Here is a 21,903-nt window from a genome sequence, read left to right on the forward strand (position 1 = left end):
TAAATTTCACAATTTGTTTTATCCCTAAAAAATGGATTGTACGTCAGCTAAATAGATCAGGATAACATTATTTTGAAACATACAACAAAGAATCTCCTAAACGTACACGAGTTAGAGCAGAACGTAAGCAAACTACCAAAAACTGACATAGTCTAAAGGTTGTTGATGATAAAGTTCAGTTTTTACAGAAATAGTTGGTTTAGAAACAACTATGTAATTGTTTTTCAGTTTTATGAATAAATTAACTAATATTGCATCATGAATATTGGTTATTCTTGTCCTTCAAAAAACATTTTAACCCTTAAAGAACTGAAGTATCCCTTGCACATTTCATACTGCTCCAAAATAGCTCTTGTCCATCATGCAATTATAAAAGGCACCTTATCCAAGTCATTTTATTTTGATATAAAGAATCCTTAGGTTGTATAAGCTTTGATTTCTCCAGAAGGATTTCATGATTAATAGTAATAAGTGTGCAAAATGTTATTAGTATAAAATGAGCGGTAGGTCTTATAAGCTTCCTTAGCATTTTCTCAAAAATTTCACGTCTTAGACAAGGAAGCGTTCGGAACTGGATGCCACAATTAATAATAAAGCCGACAGGAGGAAGATTGAAGTGATGGAAATGTGGTTGTACCACGGAGTTCTATGAGTATCCTGGTCCGAGCACCGTACGAAAGCTTCTCACCTTGAAGAACTAGGGTTAATCTAAATGTAGGTCATTTCCTTCTCGTCCGTTTCCGTGGCTATTAGTAACTAGAAATATTTCCCTGTGTTATCTAGTCTAAGATCTCTCTTCATTTTATGATCTACCTTGTCGTTGCCATAACGTAAAGTTGATTTATTACATTTATAACACAGTCACAGGCACATCACTTTGATACTTCTCGTAGTTCTGTTCGAAACAGTTTTCTATTGATGCAACTGCATGTCCAAGACTTTCATTTCCTGAAAGTATCTAGCATTCATTTCCGTAATATGCAATTTAATTTGCTTATTTAGTTGTCCTTTCCAATTATCAGTAAATTTATATGCTTTACTGATTTCATTTTTTTTTTTTTTGCTATTTGCTTTACGTCGCACCGACACATATAGGTGTTATGGCGACGATGGGACAGGGAAGGGCTAGGAGTGGGAAGGAAGCGGCCGTGGCCTTAATTAAGGTACAGCCCCAGCATTTGCCTGGTGTGAATATGGGAAATCACGGAAAACCATCTTCAGGGCTGCCGACAGTGGGATTCGAACCTACTATCTCCCGAATACTGGATACTGGTCGCACTTAAGCGACTGCAGCTATCGAGCTCGGTTGATTTCATTTTACTCAAACAACTACAGAATAATGAGAATTGTCTGACCAATTCTTAAAAGTCCAAATTAAAATGTCGCACTGTCGTATAAGATACATACATACGTACGTACATACAGAAAGATGCCTTTTAAACCGGCTATAAATATAAACAGTCCTGATCGTAAGTAGAACAGAATAAAGGTGGGGAAGTAAATTACTCGGTATTGTCCCGTTTAAAGCACTTTTAAGGAAATTACGCTTTGGTGAAATTATACCGAGCCCACACAGCCACTATCCATCAGCGAAAGTTACCAATAAAGGGTTTGCCTGTCGTGTAAAAATGAATCAAATGAGTTGATTCAGGTTTAGAATCGTTTCATGAATAAAGGCAGTACTGACGACTTACCTCGCCGCTACCTGTGACGACGTTCTACACGGAGGACTTCCAAAGTGAACATATACCACTCTGATTAACGACTTATTCACAGACACGGGACGTCGTATGTTTACCCAAGCTGTACGAACTGTACTCCTGGTCATTGCTTGTGGGAATTTGAAGTGAAAAGTAACATCCATGTTATTTGTATTCCCCGTGAAACTCCATATCGGCTACCAAGATCATTATATCAAAGGTAACGCCAAACTGTAAAATAAATTATTTTTGCTTTGATCTGCTCAGCTATTTCCGCACAGTAGCGCTCACCGATACACAGCATTAGTCTTCTCTTTCCTTTCAATTCATTTCTGCAGAATATAGAAATATGCACCTCTTAAACACAGTGTAGACTGGCGCATAAAGGTGAAGTCTATGTGCTGACATGGGGTAGCTTTACAGAGGATCAACGTACATCTCTCCTGTTCAATTACCGAATCGTATTGTTGGCAATTGAGGAAGGAATATGTCGTCATGAATGACAAGTCAAGTGATTATTGTGCATACAGTGTGAACGTTCTGCTTCATAACTGACAATTCACGTGACTAGAGTGGACTACTTGCTCTGGAGACAAGAACCCTTTAGAACATACCTGGGATTGTTTAAAATAAGCTGCTTTCAGACATTCTGACGGACCACGCAATTTGCATAATCTCGAGAATAATGCCATTGACGTGTGAGGAAATATTAGACCAAATGTGCTCAAAACTGCAATTACTACAAGGGGGTGAGTAACCATATTTTATATCTTCATTATTTGTGAGCAATAAATATTACCCATATTACGTTATATCTACATATTGTGCCCTTCTCAAGGCAACAACTGCGGTGAACTTCTTCCTTCTTCTGTGCGCCGGCTGCTCCTGTAATAAATGACATTTAAATGATACTCACCGCCGCATGTAGACTCTTCTTCCTCAGTCGCGGTGCGTCCGATAATATCCCCGATGATAGGCAACACGTCGATCAGGGAGTGAGGAAATGAAAAGATGGGGTAAACTAACTATAAATGACGGTACCCAAAGACTGAATTAAAATTTAAATAACAAACTGATTTATTGAACAAAGTGCAAAGTGCCAAAATTACGAAAAAAGAAAAAAAAAAATCTGGTGAAAATAAACAAAGTGAAATGAAATTAAAAATTTAAAAGAAAGATTTAAGATCTACCTTACAATAAATCAGTTATCTGCCTAATAAAACTGACTGAAAGTCGATCAAAATTTAAAATATTCCAGGTTATGTTGACACTGTCTTCAAGACGATGGCGTGAATAAATTCAAAACCCAGGTCAGAAAATACCACCTCATTTGAAGTACTGAATTGTAATACCTACGAAAATGTCTCTCAAAATAAATTAGTGTAGTTGAATAATTAATTAATTGATCATCAAATTAACACAGACTCAGAGGTGTTTATCAAATATTTAACACATGTGACTTAGTTGGGAAACACCCAACTTTAAAATAATCATGGACTGCACTAACCATGTGTAACAAATAAAAGACAGAATTCAAAGAAAACAGCCATGAACATCGTACTTCAGTTACCACGTAACCACTGTCTCATTCAAACTACTCATGGTTGAAAAGGAAATTATTGAAACATGAACCTGAGTGTTACATTCAATCATCTAATTATTTAAACTTCACCTGCATGACTGTGATAGCCTGGACTTTTAACAATAATCCAAAGGATTAGGCCAAGTGCCTCATGTTTACATTTCAAATGAAAGCGATCCTTGTACATTAAAATTTTACTTAATTCGCCGCTAACTCCATTTCATTACGAACTCATTACTTGTGCTACCGCCACTAGATGGAGGCAGACCCCATCTCATTTACCTTATTCATTGCGGCAGTTATTATACAACTGGTTTATTAAAGATCGCTTCATTTTCTAATTAAAATGTAGTGGATTTTAAAGGTTTGGTAATTACTGAATGTCTGGTATTAGCATACCACTACTATGGTTTTTGACTATGACCTAATCGATGATCTCTTATCCTAACACATGAAATCTTATTTACATAATTAGACCTGTTAATGGAGAAACACTGCTCCAACAAAAGAAAATACAGAAATCAAAAACTAGCCTAACTACACCTATCTATTTACATCAAATCAAGTGCAAATAATTCACGTACGATCACATCCTACAAATAAGCGGTAATAACAGGTACACAAAGAAAGAATAATAAACAAACAAATCTAGATCCCAACATCGCTGCCTGCTGAAAATTAATAAGAATAAATGCGCAAATATCGAAGTCCAAAGGAAAATTTCCCCGCTACGAGTAGCAAAAATATTGTGAATTTGACGGCAATATCTAACCTCAGACGACAAATGTCTGGACATGACACTATTTAACCTTTATGGGCAATAATTACTGCTATTCCATGTCATCCATGACTCTACATGACTGTCAAAATGCACATTGATTCGTCGCTCTGCTCACATATACCTCATGCTTAAATTAGCATACTTGCCGAGCATCTACTTTCCCTGGAACTATTAGAAACAAAATACAGGCTTCTGCCTACAATCATAACCCATGTCGTAACGTATTTAACACCCTTGGTTAAATTATTCATCTCTCAATTCTATTTACTCATCATTATTCTCGACGTAGTACCTCATAATATGGCCTCGCTCGTATCCGGCGGGCGAAATATCTGTCGTGCACATCTCTATTTCTTACGACAGTTCATGACATGGTCCAAATATCACATTTCCATTATCAACGTAGATCATCAGGGATATTATTCACTTAGCTCGATCTCTAGATCATTCTCTGCCTCACATATCACAAAATATCAGAGCTGACTCATCAATGGCTTCCTGTCACTAACTGTTTACTAAAATGACGAGATTGCCTCTCAAAACACAGCTATTGAAATATGTGCACCCGCAACTACACACAGAAATAAATACTCGCGTCCACCAAAAATCGTCGCAAAATACACGGTATAAGAACTACCGGAAACGGTCATCTGAATGATGATTCCACAACATAAAACAAGCTGAATGCGCAAGTAGCAAAAGTAAGCGTAAAAATCAACAAGGCGGCATCTACAAAATCACAACTTCAGCAGAAATATCGCTCAAAACCAACGTTATAATAACATGATGATTATTATTATTATTATCAAAATCGCCATTACACTCATTGAGATCTAATAATATAGCATCCTAAACTGTCAAAGTGACTTACTAAAAATGATCCATAATAAATACCCAAACACATCTACGTAAAGGAAGTGCGCAAATAACCCTAGCTCAAAGTGCAAAATTATTATTATTATAATCGTGATTATTATAATGTGAAATATTTACAATCCTATCTAACAGTCTAAGCTACATTTGATCATCGATTAGTTCACAGTCCTACATATTTATTTACACATTATTTTTGTTGTTGCTCATACCTTGGTGCTGGAGGCAGGTTGGATCACCCTCCGGGCTCCGCCATGATGAATTAGAATTCCATCTTGAAGCTGATGTGGTATTCCAAATTTTCACACACGCATACTTGATACATTTTTATAAAGGCGTGACACACGCTCACATTTATATAAACACTCGCATCTTCTAGCACTTCAGTGAAGATTAAACAATAGCACTGCATAAGCCCCTGTCGTGAAGTCGAAAGTTTTCTCTCCGCTACCTGCCTGACGTCCTGCTGGTCTCTCACACCCCTCTCAGTTTGTTTACTTACAGCTTACCGGTTGTTCACCTCTTCGGAACATAACAGTTTGTTCAAGGTCTCAACATCGCGGCCTTCCATTAATGAGAAGTTATTCTCCTCCTGTCTGCTTTAACTAGTTTCTCCCCGAAACGTCTCGCTTGCCATAACAGTTTATTGTAAGTGATGAAAACCAAGCTAGAAGTACAGTTTCCAATGATGTGTGGAGAAATTTTATACTGATCGTCCTCCAAAATGAAAGAATAAAATAGCTTTCCAACAAATGTCAAACTACACGTGGATTAGAAAGGTTTTATGCATTTACGTGTCGCAACATGTTCCACTGTCCCTCTCGGTTGGTAATGTGAGTTCATTTAAGGCAAGTGTTGAAAAGTGTAACTATTGCCTGTTATCTCTGCATAAGCTCAAAGTAAAGTAAAAGTTTGTTAAAGTGTTCATTTCTCCTGAAATATTACTCTCCCAAATAAAATACATGGCTCAGTCGCAATGCCAACAAGTGCCTCTGATTCGCGTTCCTACCAGACTCGGAACTCACAAAAGAAAAGCTGAATTTGAAAGCTGACACACATAAACTGAATTAGCTGACACACACTAAACACACTGAAGATTCAACTAACCCACACACAAAAACACTGAAGAATCACCACTCTGCTCGCCGGTTTTGTAATCAGTTCTCCCCCCACCTCGAAAATAGTTCAGTGGAAGGGATGTGGCGTAGTAATCTAGCACTTGGGAGCGCTTTATCATACATCCGTAGGTTAAAGCTTCAAAAATTATGTACAAAATCTTCCTAATTTCGGTCTGACTTACTTGTTATATTGCGCCGTGGGAAACGATCACAGGGTAATCCACACGACGGCGCGCGTCCCCGGCGTTATTTTCTCCCAGCGAATGGCTTCTTCCCGCCATGACGGTTAAGTTCCTGGGCTATACTACTCTTCCGTGTGAAGTTAAAATTTATTTAATTAGCCAATAATTAATCACACCTTCGCACCGATAAATTTTCAAATATTATTAGGAAGTCAGGACACTATTTTACACAACTCCTCCGGGCTCCAAATAGCGAAATACTGACTGTAGATTCCCGCTATGACAGGACATTCAAAATTTGGAATTTTGTGATTGGCTGAGACTTTCGCTCTCTTCGCAGCATGGATGCTTCCATTTCCTTCCAAGGGTTGGTGGGTGTTATCGTTGTCTCTCTTGTCCTGCTAAGTAGGTCAAGCCTCAACGCGTGATTTTCTCGTGAGAACCAAGTAGAAAGTTGCCACTCCTAGGCGGCACCATAAACTTTATTGGATGTTAGCACTCAGGGCCGGTCTATAAGCTGTTCGTGCCATGAGAGAAATTTCGAGGATTTCCTTGCCGACTGACTGGCGCCAGAATGTTGCTTTGTGACTGCTGGCTTTCACAGCCTACTGTAGTATTCCCATATGCGAAATATTCAACTTTTAATTCATAAATTAATTGCGTAAATTCGCTTACGGGTGCAATATCTCAAAAAGATTTTTATCTTAACTGTATGAATATTGTTCAGTAATTAGATGATCCAAAACTTTCCATTGATGGGTGTGTATTGATGTCTAACAAATTGTCATCGAAGTTCATAGCGTCCTGGGCTCGAAGCATTGATTTTAATTTGTCACTCCCTTGAAGTATACTGCATAAGGATTCTGGTAATGAATGTATATTGGTATTGGTGACTAACAGTTATCCGCGGCTTCACTCGCGTGGATTTCGTAAAATAATAAAAGTAATCGTTCCTCGGTACTGTACTAAGACGTTATCTGACAATCCCGACAGTATAAACATTCACCGACAAATTGAGTTTCATTTACCCCGGAAACTCTTTGTAAAACACATTTGTGTTATTGCCTTTTGGGGCTAAAATGACCATGCAACATAGAACTGTACATATGACGAACAGTCTTCTCTCAAATCGAAAAAAAAATTAAAGGAGATTCCAAATACTAATATTCGCGTCTGTAACATCATCAGTTTGTGAGATATAAGCATACTCATTAAAAATTATTCATTTCTTTTTTCACTTCTTTTCACCGCCAATTAAATGACTTTTCCAAAATAAAGTTCATGTTCCGGCATTTGTAAAAGACTTTCCAAATACCAAGTTTCATTCCTGTAACATGTTAAGTTTTTTTACATATACTGTACATATACCGGTACTGATTTTCAAAATTCACACAATTTTTCAATTCTTTTCAAACCCTTAAGTGGTTTTCCGAAAACAAAAAAGTACGTGTTTCTTTATTTTTAAAGGAGATTCAAAATACAGTACCGACTTTCACGTCTGTAACATCTTCAGTTTCTGAGATATAAGTATCCTCTTAAACAGAATTTAACTCCTTTTTTACTTATTTTCACCCCCCAAGCCGATATTACGAAAACAAAAAAATACGTGTTTATTTTTAAAGGAGATTCCAAATACCAACTATCACGTCTGTAATATCTTTATCCTTTAGGGTTATAATTATCCTCATACAAATAATTCAACGAACACTTCAATTCATTCCCCCAGTAAGTGGATTTCTGAAAACAAAAGAAGATGTGTTTCTTTTTTAAAGGATATTCCAAATACCAATTTTCACGTCTGTACATCTTTCTTTTTTGAGATATAAGTATCCTCACAAAAGGAATTCAACTCCTTTTACACCCCACCCCCGTCAACTTGTTCGCCCCCCCCCCTCCCAAAATGCGTGTTTCTTTATTTTTAATGGAGGTTCCAAACACCAGTTTTCACATCTGTAACCATTAGTTTTTGAGATATAAGTATCCACATAAAAACAATTCAATGTTTTCACTTCCTTTCACTCTCCCTCCGTAAGTGAATTTTCCGAAAACAAAAAATACGTGTTGATTTACAAAGGAGTTCCTAAATACCAATGATCACGACTGTAACGTCTTCACTTTTCGATACATGTGCCCTCATAACAAGAATTCAATTCCTTTTCACCCCCTCCCCCAAGTTCATTTCCCCCCTAAAATGCGCATTTCGTTATTTTAAAGTAGATTCCAGATATTAATTTTCACGTCTGTATCAACTTTAGTCTTCATAAGATATAAGTATCCTCATACAAATAATTCAATAAATTGTTCTATTCCTTCACACCCCTTAATTGGATTTTCCGAAATCAAAGGAAAGTGTGTTACTTTAATTTGAAAGGTGATTCCAAACACCAATTTTCATGTCTGCAACATCTATATTTCTTGAGATATAAGTATAGGTAGACTCATACAAATAATTTAACTAATTTTCAATTTTTTACCCCCTCCTAAGTGGATTTTAGGGAAAAAAGTACCCATTTCTTTATGAGATTCTAATCACCAATTTTTACGTCTGTAACGTCTTCAGTTTTTGAGATATCAGTATCCTAATATAAAGAATACAACCCACTTTTTCAGTCCTTTCTACACGCCCCTCCCTTCCTCCCCCCTCCCCAAGTGGTCATTCCGAAAATATAAAATACGTGTTTCTTATTTTTGAAACGGATGAAAAATACCAGTTTTCACTTCTGTAACATTTTAAGTTTTTGAGATATGCTGAAGATATGCTCATTCTAAAAATCCATCCCTTTTTGTTCCCCTTAAGTGGATTTTCGGTCAAAAATATCTATGTCTCTTTACTTTCACAGGAGATTCCAAGTACCAGTATTCAAGTCTATAACATGTTAAGTGTCTGAGATACATTGTAGGCCTAGATATATACTTTTTAATTCCACCCCGGTTGTCACTCCCGTTCACCCCTCTTAAAGGGATTTTGTATATACAAAAGAAGTGTTTCCTTATTTTTAAAGGAGATTCCAAATACCGAGTTTCACGTCTGTAAATTTTAATTTTTTGAGATATAGATAACCTCATTTAAATTTTTCACCCCCCTTTTCAACCCCTTAGCAACAAAAAATACGTGCTTCTTTATTTTCAAAGGAGATTCAAAATACCAAATTTAACGTCTGTAAACATTTAAAGTTATGAGATATAGATACATTAATTTTAATAAATTCCAAATTTTCACCCCGTTTGTCGCTCCTTTTTCACTCCCATTAATTGGATTTTCCAAAAAACGTGTTTCTTTATTTTTTGAAGTGATTCAGAATACCAATTTCCAGGTCTGTAATATCTTCAGTTTCTGAGATATATCCTCATTAAAGGCAGTCAGCCCCTTTTTGACCCTTTTCCCTCCTACTAGTAGGATTTTCCGAAAACAAAGTAATACGTGTTTATTATTTTAAAAGGAGATTCTAGATACCAATTTTTACATCTGTAAACTTTTAAAGTTTTGAGATATAGATACACTCATTTTAAAAATTCATCCCCCTTTTCATCCCCTTAGCGACGGAATATATAAAAATCCTCCCTTAGCGAGCACCTACGTCCTAAAATAAATGTATCCTCAAAATTTAATTTCTTTATGTCCACCAGTAGTTATGGCTCGGCGATGATGAATCAGTCAGTCAGTCAGGACAAGTAAATTTATATATATACATTTTAATAAACAGACATGTATGAAGGGAATCATTACTTTCATCCGTATTACCTTATGTTGAGGTGGTTGCTGTAAGTGCATTGATATTGATTGTGGTTATGATAGCAATGATTATTTTAAGGGACCTAGCATTGTAGTCAAATCAAATAAAATCAAATCAAATCAAAATCACATTTCCATATGAAGTGTCTACTTCGGTGGCAAATGCTACACAAAAATACATTGTCATCAATCGCTAAATTTTTAAATTAACACGAGAACAAAACATTTTCCTAAAATACAGTATTACAGCTCATCCTTAATAAAATTATATTATATACAACATTCTACTCATAATACATTCTGTACTTATAAACATAATCAACTCATACACGGTATGTGGTATTACTTCAAATCTATCTATCTATATATATATATATATATATAATAACTTGCCCTGACTGACTGACTGACTGACTGACTGATTGACAGATTCATCATCGCCGAGCCAAAACTACTGGACATAATGAAATGAAATTTTGAGGATACATTTATAGCACAATATAGGTGCTCCCTAAGGGAGGATTTTTGGATATTCCGTCGCTAAGGGGGTGAGAAGGGGGTGAAATTTTTAAAAGTGTACCTATATCTCAAAACTTTAAAAGGTTAAAGGTGTAAAAATTGGTATATAGAACCTCCTTTAAAAATAAGGAAACACGTATTTCTTAGTTTCGGAAAATCCCAATAGGACGGGTGAAAAATGGTGGAAAAATGATTGAATGCCTTTAATGAGGATACTTACAGTATATCTCGAAAACTGAAGACGTTACAGACCTGACAATTGGTATTTGGGATCACCTTTAAAAATAAAGAAACACGATTTTTTGTTTTTGGAAAATACAATTAATGGGGATGAAAAGGGGGGTGAATTTTTAAAACGAGTGTATCTATAACTCAAAACATTTAAACTTTGTAGATGTAAAAATCGGTATTTAGAATCTCCTATGAAAATAAAGAAACAGGTATCTTTTTGTTTTCGGAAAATCCCAATAGGAGGGGTGAAAAAGGGGTTGAATGCCTTTAATGAGGATACTTATATCAAAGAAACTGAAGGCATTACAGGCCTGAAAATTGGTATTTGGGTTCTCCTTTAAAAATAAAGAAACATGTTATTTTTGTTTTTTGGAAAATCGAATTAATGGTGGCGGGATGAAAAGGGGCGTGTATTTTTAAAATTAGTGTATCTATATCTCAAAACTTTTAAATCTTACAGATGTAAAAATTGGTATTTTGAATCACCTTTTAACATAAAGGAACACGTAATTTTGGTTTTCGGAAAATCCAGATAGGAGGGTTGAAAAGGTTGAAAAAGTGGTTGAATGCCTTAAATGAGGATACTTATGTCTCAGAAAGAGAATATATTACAGACCTGAAAATTGGTATTTGTGATCTCCTTTAAAAATAAAGAAACACGTATTTTTATGTTTGTGGAAAATCCAATTAATGGGAGGGTGAAAATGGGGATGAATTTTTAAAATGTATATATATATATATATATATATATATATATATATATCTATCGAAACCTTAAAAGTTAGCAGATGTAAAAATAGGTATTTAGAATCTCCTTTAAAAGTAAAGAAACACGATTTTTTATGTTTTTGAAAAATCCAATTAATGGGAGGATGAAAATGGTGGGTGAATTTTTAAAATGAGTGTATCTATAACTCGAAACATTTAATGTTTGTAGATGTAAAAATTGGCATTTAGAATCTCCTATGAAAATAAAGAAACAGGTATTTTTTTCGGAAAATCCCAATAGGAGGGGTGAAAAAGGGGTTGAATGCCTTTAATGAGGATACTTATATATCATAAACTGAAGACATTACAGACCTGAAAATTGGTATTTGGGTTCTCTTTTAAAAATAAAGAAACGCGTATTTTTATGTTTTTGGAAAATCCAATTAATGGGACGGTGCAAAGGGGGTTGAAATTTTAAAACACGTTTATATATATTTATAAACTTTAAAAGTTTACAGATGTAAAAATTGGTATTTAGAATCTCCTTTAAAAATAAGGAAACACGTATTTTTTGTTTTCGGAAAATCCCAATAGGAGGGGTGTAAAAGGGTGAAAAATGGGTTGAATGCCTTAGATGAGGATACTTATGTCTCAGAAACAGAAGATATTACAGACCTGAAAATTGATATTTGGGATCTCCTCTGAAAATAAAAAACACGTATTTTTTGGTTTTGGAAAATCCAATTAATGGTGGTTAGACAGAAGTGAAAAATGTTGGTGAATTTTTAGAAAAACTACGTCTACAATATCTCTCAGAAGCCTAAAATTTTACAGACGTAAAAATTGGTATTTAGAATCTCCTGTAAATATAAAGAAACTTAGGTGATTTGTTTTTGAAGGAACGAAAAAGTGGGTGAAATTTAAAATGAGCATTTCTACAGGATATCTCAAAATATTAACATGGTACCGAAGTGTAAAATACTATTTTGTATCTCTATTAAAATAAATGAACACATAATTTTTTTCTGAAGAACCACTTGGGTGGAGTGTAAAAGTGACTGAAAATGTGGTTGAATTCTTTTAATTAGGATACTGATATCTCAAAAGCTGAAGATGTTACAGACGTGAAATTTGGTATTTGGAATCATCTTTAACCTCCTGAGGCCTGACGTCCTTTCAAAAGGACACTGTTTAAAATCGGAATATCCCGTAAAGGAAGTATTTTAAAAATAAAATAAATAAAAATTGACCTTTTGTTTGTGATCAATTATTTTGCGAATTCATTTACCTGGGTGTGATATGCTTCTAACTTCACTGTCTCCCACCAGTACACCGTTAAAGAAGTATACACTTTTATGACATCTGACCAAAAGAGAAATGTTCTGGGCCTCAGGAGGTTAAAAATAAAGAAATACGCATTTTTTTGTTTTTGGAAATCCTCAAAAAGGAAAGAAAACTTAAATAAAGAGCAAGCGTAGGTATATTATTGTACGTTTCTCGCATTTAATATTTCATCCTATTTAATTAGATTTTTTGACTTAGTTGAACAGTTTTGGTGGTAGAGGCTAACGAACTCATGTAGTTATTGAACCATGGGCATTTCCTCATATGTAGGTACCAACCGTGTGGATAACCACAATAGTCCTTATATCTATAGGTTCTGAGAAATGTGTGCCCTCAAGGAAGTTATACAGTACCATGCGCTCAATTTTTTGATTGGCTGTACAGTACACATGATACACATAATTGATTGGTACAGTGGCCAGTTGTCGATCTGAAATTGATAGTATTACGAGTAGAAGTGAAAATATACCGCATAGACAAACATTTGAATGAGGAAGGAAGTAGACTTATTATGAAGACTCATGTGTCTGAACTTTCAATGCCCACTCAACCAAAGCGAAGTATTTTGAATCGATGTTTAACTTCCTATATTAATAGTGTTCATTTTCATTTTGCAGTATCCACCCTGATGAATTTTCTCGGTACCATTTTGATTACCGTTTGTGTGTGTATGTATAGTTGGTTCTCATGTAATTATATTTCTGAAGAGCGTATTTGTTTGCGTATGAAGCACACAAAATGTTTACATCCCGTTTTTTCCTTTTAGACGAGTCTTGCTGATTTAAGTTAAATCAATGTTGTTTACTACTCACTAAACGTTTCTCAGTGAATAATTTATGTATACTACTGTGCATGTATCTAGTCTCACTTTGCACAATTAATATTAGAGATATTATGTTATGTGAAACTTGGACAATATATTCCCCACGTTTATTAAAGGTACATGAATGTCTGTTTCATTGCAGGGCCGCGAGATGCATCACAATGTAACAGCAGGGGTCATACTGAGTGACCAGAGTTTGGTCCTTCAGGGAGTTACACGACACTCTGCTGGAGACTATACATGTCTGGCTGCAAATCCAGAGGGCAAGGGCACAAGTAACCCCGTCACTCTCCGAGTAATGTGTGAGTAAATTCAGTTTCGTAATATTTTACATGTGTAGCATTATTTTCTCTAACATCAGAGAACTTCCATTACGAAGAAGCATCCAGATGCAGTTGGTTTCACACTCTTTCCTTATTCTCAATATATTTAGAATCATGTCCTAATACAGTGCAGATATTTCAGCGTTATTGCATGCAAGACACCGTGTGAGTAGATTTTCTGACTCAGTTGAACAGTTTTGGTGGGACAGGCTAAAAAACTCTTGTTGTTAATGAACCATGGGTAAAGTAGACCGGTACAGAATCATGGTACGAGTTAAATGTCGGATAGGTATGGGCATATCGTTATTATTCTGAGTCGTGGTACTTTTTGTTCATGTGTGGTTTACACTATCAAATTTACCAGTGGTTCTTGAGCAAGAGAGACTAACAAACTTTTCCATAATTATTACATTTTTACTAAAACATTAACCTATGGGAGTGAACGAGTATTATTTCGGATTAAAAAAGATTTTCTCCGTTCTCTTACTATATAACATAATACTAACACTAGCAGCATAACAGTGACGTTATGATAAGAAGGATCTATGACGGGTACATAGTGGCCATGGTAATTAATGTGCAGACCCAAGTTCCTGTTGGGTGAATGGGAAATCATGGGAATCTATCTTCAAATCTTTCAGCAGTCGGTTTTTTATCCGCCATCCCACGAGTGCAAGCCTACGTATTCAAGATCTGTTTCACGTATCCAGATCCGCCGATGTGACCCTTTATTCTTCGGAAAAGACCCGAAAAACAAACTGGAATTAAGTGAGGTGCCATATATTTCCATGGGACTTTAGAAAGGACGGGAAATTCTATGTTAGACACGAGTGGTAAAATAATATGTTGAGAGTTTTGATTGAATTAATTTATCTCATCGTAGAGCTCCAGGAACTCTAGGAAGATGTACTATTATATTTTGTAGGTAATGATAGGATTTACAGAAATTTACGAAGGCGAGGGCGTAAGTTTGCTGAGAATGTAGATGAAAGAATTCGAAGAAGTGAAAAAACTGTGCTTGAACTACAGTGTCTCCAAGAAGTAAGACTGCGAGAAATTCGGCAAGAAATGAAACAACGAGGCAGGGATAAATTAGTTTCATTGAATAATCAGTTCGAAAAAGTTCTGAGCAAGATAACTTTGAATTAGGTGGAAGCAGATTGTGCAGAGATATTATTGACTCAAGGGTTAGTTATCGCAAGCAATCGATGCGGCGAGAGTTGTTAAATTGATGTAGGGGTTAGGCAAGGCGGTATTCATTCACACTTATTGACCATCGTTTTTAGATATAAATATACGTGGTGGAACTGAGTTAAGTGGGGACATTATAGACAGTTCGGTTTAAGCTGATGACTTGGTAGTAATGAATTGCGCCCAGAACTTGTAATTGACTTGGACTTTGACATGAATTATCGCGAATATGCAAACCTTCCTTAGTTTAAAATGTGTTGACAAGGATCGTAAAAAGCCTGAGTACCGATTTTTGGAATACGGAATTTGAACGAGTGGATCATTTGAAAAATTTAGCATAAAAGTAGAGAGCAATAGGGTTCCCAACCCCGAGCCAATCAGAGGTCACGGAGCGGGTCACGTGACTGCTGAGTAAGCAGCGCGGGAAATTTGAATTCCACATGCTTTTTTTTGTAAACAAAGCCACGTGCTCTTGTTTGTAAACGAAGCCACGTACTTTCTTGCAGCTGTCAGCTGCCATCTTTAAAAATTAGAGCATCGTGCTGCCATCTTTACGGCACTAAACCTCATGGCTGCCACCTTATGCACGTGGGCGCGCGAATTTAGAAATTCCACGTGATTTTTTGACAGCTGTCAAGGTGATAGCTGCCGTCATTAAGCAACAGACTATCGCTAACTTCAGTGCTGGCATCTTGACGGGGCTGAACTTAATGACTACCACCTCATGCACGTAGGCGCGCTAATTTTGAAATTCCACGTGCTCTTATGACAGCTGTCATTTTTATCAACAAAGCCACGTGCTTTTTTGACAGCTGACAGTTGTCTTCAAACAAGTGGCCATCGTTAACCTCAGTGCTGCCATCTTTACGTCGCTAAACCTCAAGGCTGCCACCTTATGATCGTGGCGGTGCGAAAATTGAATTCCGCGTGCTCTTGAGGGTCCTAATCTCACTTTAACGGCTACTTGCCCTTCCCGACGACTAAGAGAGCAAGCCTAACCTCATGGAGGGGCCTAACCTTAGTTTTACGGCTAGATGCCCTTCTCGACGTGGACAGTCGTTATCTTGGGCTCAACCTTACAGGACGTAGTTTTATGGCGAAATGCCCTTCCTGACCCTATGTTTAGTAGTAGGTCAACTATGATTTCCCCGACGTTGTTTTAATTGCTAGGGCAATGGGGATTCACATAAGTAAGCACATGAAGGAGTCTAACTACACAGAGCCGTAGTTCTACGGCAAGATGCCTTTCCCGACGTCAATTACACAAAATGGCAGCTATACACAGCTCCTTATGAGTCGGCATAGAGGCTGCTTGCGCAAGATGGCGGTTGCTCTTATGCGACGGCCTTCGGACGCCTGCGCAAGATGGCGGCTATACAATTGCACAAGATGGCAGCTATACACAGCTCCTTATGAGACGGCCTAGGGGCGCTTGCGCAAGATGACGGCTATACACGGCTTCTTATAGAGAAAGATGCCGGCCATGGGCGTTTGCGCAAGATGGCGTCTGCTCATATGAGACGGCCTAGGGACCCTTGCGCGAGATGGCGGCTATCCAATTGCACAAGATATCGGCTATACACTGCTCCTTATGAGACGACCTAGGGGCGCATGCGCAAGATGGCGGCTATACATAGGCTCTTATGAGATGGATTAGGGACGCTTGCACAATGTGGTGGCTGTACACAGCTCTTTATGAGACGGCCTAGGGGCGCTTGCGCAAGATGGCTGCTGTACACGGCTTCTTGTGGATAAAGATGCCGGCCATGGGCGATTGTGCAAGATGGCGGCTATACATGGGCTCTTATGGTGAAAGATGCCGGCTATGGGCGATTGCACAAGTTGGCTGTCATACATGGGCTCTTATGGAGAAAGATGCAGGCCAGGGGCGATTGCACAGGGTGGCGGGTATACATGGGCTCTTATGGAGAAGGATGACGGCCATGGGCTCTTGCGCATGATGGCGGCTATATGCGGGCTTATACGGAGAAAGCTAGCTTAGAGGCTACTGCCGAATATGTTGGCTGTACATAGGATCTTATGGAAAAAGATGCAGGCCATGGGCGATTGCAAAAGTTGGCGGCTATACACGGCTTCTTATGGAGAAAGATGCTTGCCATGGGCGTTTGTACAAGATGGCGGCTATTGATTGGCTCTTATAAGAACGCCTAGTGTCATAAGAAATACATTGGTTACATTTAAGCCCCTAGCAGTCAAACAAATTATCGGATAAACATATAACTCGAAATACTGGTTCGGAAATATACTCTTTGAATCTGTTGGCATCGGTTATAAGCGTGTAGCTCTTGCGCAAAGTGAATGTAAACAGAACGCCCAGTGTTATAAGAAATATATAAGTCACATTTAAGCCCCTAGCAGTCGAAACAAATATCGAATAAACATGTAACTTGAAATTTCAGTTCGGAAATATACTATTTGAATCTGTTGACATGGGTTATAAGCATGTAGCTCATGCGGAAGGTGAAATTAAACAGAACACCTAGTGGTATGAGAAATGCATTGGTTACATTTAAGCCCGTAGCAGTCGAACAAACTACCGTATAAACATACTTCATGAAATATCTTTTCGGAAACATATTATTTCAGTCTGTTGGCATAGGTTATAAGCTTGTAGCTCATGCAGGAGAGAAATTAAACAAAACGCCTAGTGTTATAAGAAATACATTGGTTACATTTAAGCCCGTAGCAGTCGAACAAATTATCGTGTAAACATGTAACTTGAAATTTAGGTTCGGAAATATACTATTTGAGTCTGTTGGCATGGGTTGTAAGCATGTAGCTCATATAGGAGGTGAAATAAACAGTTCGCGTAGCACTATAAGAAATGCATTTCTTACATTTAAGCCACAACCGACCTCCTCCTCCTCCTCTGTATTCGTGTAGCAAAAGGGCAAAAGGACACGGGACACAACCGCTCTCCTCCTCCTCCTCCTCCTCCTCCTCCTCCTCCTCCTCCTCATCCGTATAACAAAAGGGCTCCTCCACTTGGCAATACATAGGCTCTTATAGCATCCTCCTCCTCCGCATCCGTATAGCAAAAGCAAAAGGGCAGAAGTGCTCCACCTCTTAGCTATACATAGGCTCTTATAGCCTCCTTCTCCTTCTCCTCCTCCTCCTCCTCCTCCTCTTCCTCCAACGGGACATAAGATGGCAAGAGAAAACATGTTGACTATTGAACAAAAATCTTATAACGCAAACATAGTAGTTACTGTTCTGTATGCTTCTATTCGACAAGACAAGTTCAATCCTGTTTCAATTAGCAGACACTAGAATTCATTACAGAACAAGCTAATGCTGTATGTCTTATCCAGCAAGAGAAAACATGTTGAGTATTAAACAGAAAAAACTTATAACGCAAACATAGTAGTTACTGTGCTGTATGTGTCTAATCGACAAGACAAGACAATTTCAATCCTGTTACAATTAGCACACACTAGAATTGATTGTAGAACAAGCTAATGTTGTAGGTCTTTTTCCGACATTACAAAACATGTTCACAAGTAGTGTTGAGAACAGAAAAAAACTATTAACACTACTGTGCTGTAAGTTTCTATTCGACAAGACATGTTAAAATTAGCACACACTAGAACTGATTGTAGAACAAGACGAAACATGATTACAATTACTGTTTAGAACAGAAAAACTTCTAACGCAGAAAATTATGAGATTATGCATTATAAGGTTAATCTCTCTGTTGATACAAACGCACTTCTATGCAGTCAGCACGCACACATAGAATTGCAAATGTTGTATATCTCCATCCGACGTACTTCTTAATCACTGCAGAAAAAATGATTTTACTACTTAGTAGGGGATACTATTAAAAATCTTTGGCCTAAGGAGATGGATTTTTGCGGAATTCGAACACATGCAACAGAAAAAATATGTATAGATTTCGAACTCTGATTTTGTTACATGGATTCAAACGCTGTTCTCTGATCGCAAACACCATAGAGAAAGAAAATAATTATAGGATTCGCACTTAGATCCCAGGGGGGGAGAGAAATTGATGTACTTACTCTTAAATCAATAATTACTACTACTACGCAGATAAAATGACGCAACACAATAGATTTTCTGCAACTATAACTTCTGCCGATATTCATAATAGAATTTAAATATATCACAAGAGTCTATACTTACTATCTTCTTGTAATCCCGGAATCGAACACATGATTACTTAATTTGTGCAACGATAACGCTGTAATCATTGACAGAAGGGCAACTCCAAGTCAGTGGAACGAAAGAAATAGAGGAGAGACGTACTTCCTTATAAAACAATAATCACTACTACTACTACTACTATTGATGTGATTAGCGCGCACAAGCTATATGCTACTAGGAATATGACCCCCAACCACATAGTAGGACGGTATTGACACTTACAACAGATGTTTAGAAAACGCAATGTTTAAAATCGATCTACGAAATACAGAATTAAACGTTACATTTCTCTTAAAACAATTATCACCACTACCACGATTAACATTACAGTATGAACCGACTATCTTACGATTCGAAGGCTCACACAACCTTTAAGTCTAAAGTTGATTACAGCTAAGATACAACTTCTATTATTTGCCTGGTGTGAAAATGAGAAACTACGGAAACGCATCTTCAGAGTGCGTTTGGACCTGCCCGCTCCAAGCTGATAGCTGTATGCAGTAGCATGTGGATAAGCGGTAAAAAAATAATCACTGCCTACTATTACTCTGCATCGTAAAACTACACAAGATGCATCCAGTTTTCGAAGGCGTTGACGTGTAAATTATTAATAGTGTACAGCAGAAACAGAGATTACAATACTTACATACTGGAAGGGAAAAGAACAGATCTGCATTTAACACACAGTCCATTCAATGTAAATATTTGCATGCAGCGGGCTGGCTGGCTTGCGACCGGAAATAAGCGTTAAATTACTAATGACACAGCAGTGTGCGTCGACTCCCTGTCGTGGCTTACAGAGGAATATCGTACAGAGTTAAGATTACGTGGATTTTAAATTGCCCGCCACCATATGCATAAGGTGGCAACAGTGAGGCTTAGACCCGTTAATATGGCAGCAGTGAGGTGGACGATGGTCTGTTGTTTAATATCCCACGCCCACGTGGCTAAACATGACAGCTGTCACCTTGACAGGTGTCAAAAACACGTGGATTTTAAATTCTCCTCCACTACGTGCATAAGATGGCAGCAATGATGTTTAGCGCTGTGGAGATGGCAGCAGTGAGGTTAGCGATGCTCTATTGTCCTTAAAAGTGAGGTTAGGGTCCATTAAGATGACAGCTGTCACCTTGAGCTGTCAAAAAAGCACGTGGCCAAGCACGTGGCTTTGTTTACAAACAATAGCACGTGGTCATGACGTCACGGTCACGTGGTATGCTGTGTCAACACGAGAAGTTCAAAATCCACGCCCATGTCGTCAGAACTTGTCAAAAGCATGTAGATTTGAAATTTCGTGCACCTACATCTTTAAGATGACACCTACTATTTTAACGCGAATGGTCAGACGAGACAAAAGAGAAATTATTGTTTAGATGAGAACATTCAAATAATCAGCAGTGGGATTGAAGTAGCGTTGGGGAGTTATAATGTAGATATGGCCTTTAAATTATTAGAAAAACCATAAAGTGTGCACCAGGTTTGCTAAGAGGTAGGGCGAAGAAGGAAAGAGGAGATTGGTGGTACAATAAGGAATGTAGGGGAATGAAAATGGAGGCGACGAGGGCTTTAAGGATGTATAGGAAGAAAGGGGGGTTGGAGAAGAGGGAGGAGTTTTGTAGGTTACGTAAGATGTATAAGAACATGTTAGCTGAATGAAAGATATTATGGTGGAAGGAACACATGGAGGTAATAAATAGGAATTGTAAAAATAACCAAAGTGATAAGGTATGGGAGAGAATAAACATAATACATAGACGGGGGGAGGAGACAGGGAGAAGGAGATATTAAATATGAAAGATGGGTCCAATATTTCCAGAGTTTTTAGGAGGTGACAGACATATGGAATAGGGAGGTGTTGACGAGAGAGGTGGGGGTGGAGTCAGAGCTTGGTAGTGTGGTCTTGGATGGAAAGATAACGGAAGATGAGGTATTAGTAGTGCAGTCAACGTTGAAAGTTGGGTCTGCATGGGGATTAAATGGCATAACATCGGTGTTTTGGAATGAGGTTCTAAAAATAAAAGCGTTTTGGAGAGTTTGGTAAAGCTATGCAATAAGATCTCTGAGTGTGGTAAATTCTCTCAAGAATGGATAAAAGGAAAAATTTACCCTATTTATAAAAAGAAAGGAGACTGGAATAATCAAAGTAACAATAGGTGTATAACATTATTAGACTTGCTGAGTAAAGTCTATACTGACATTTTAGCGAGTAGGTTGAGAAATTGTGCGCAGGAGTTTTCCATACTCAGGATGTATCAGGGTGGTTTCAGGCATGGATATTATCATGGATTATATCATCATAGCCAGTGCTATAACAGATAAATATGTTAAGTCAAAAGGAGGTAACGTGTATATGGCGGCGGTAGACTTTGAAAAGGCCATCGACACAGTGAGCAGTGGGACACTGTTCGAGATATTGGGCCGGATAGGAGTTTTCAAAAATATGACAAAAGCGCTTGAGGCAATATATGAGCACGTGTACTGTAGTGTTAGAATTGAAGAAGGTTTAGTGGATAAATGCACTGAGTCAAAAATATCGTTGAAATAAGGTTGCAAACTATCTCCCGTGTTATATTTTGTTATTCATTAACGATATATTAAAAGGACGTGGTG

At 37.5% G+C, this 21,903-nt stretch overlaps 1 protein-coding gene across 1 annotated transcript in view; it reads left to right on the forward strand.

Moving 5' to 3' along the window:
- The window catches only part of LOC136862934 (neural cell adhesion molecule 2), a 485,522-nt gene that overhangs the window by 340,498 nt on the left and 123,121 nt on the right, over positions 1–21,903 (forward strand). The window contains exon 8 of the mRNA XM_067139223.2: positions 13,737–13,896. Within this exon, the coding sequence (XP_066995324.2) occupies positions 13,737–13,896 (160 nt within the window). The remainder of the gene's footprint in view (positions 1–13,736; positions 13,897–21,903) is intronic.

This window comes from Anabrus simplex, chromosome 2 (assembly GCF_040414725.1).
Source record: "Anabrus simplex isolate iqAnaSimp1 chromosome 2, ASM4041472v1, whole genome shotgun sequence".
In the NCBI taxonomy this organism is placed as follows: Eukaryota; Metazoa; Arthropoda; class Insecta; order Orthoptera; family Tettigoniidae; genus Anabrus; species Anabrus simplex.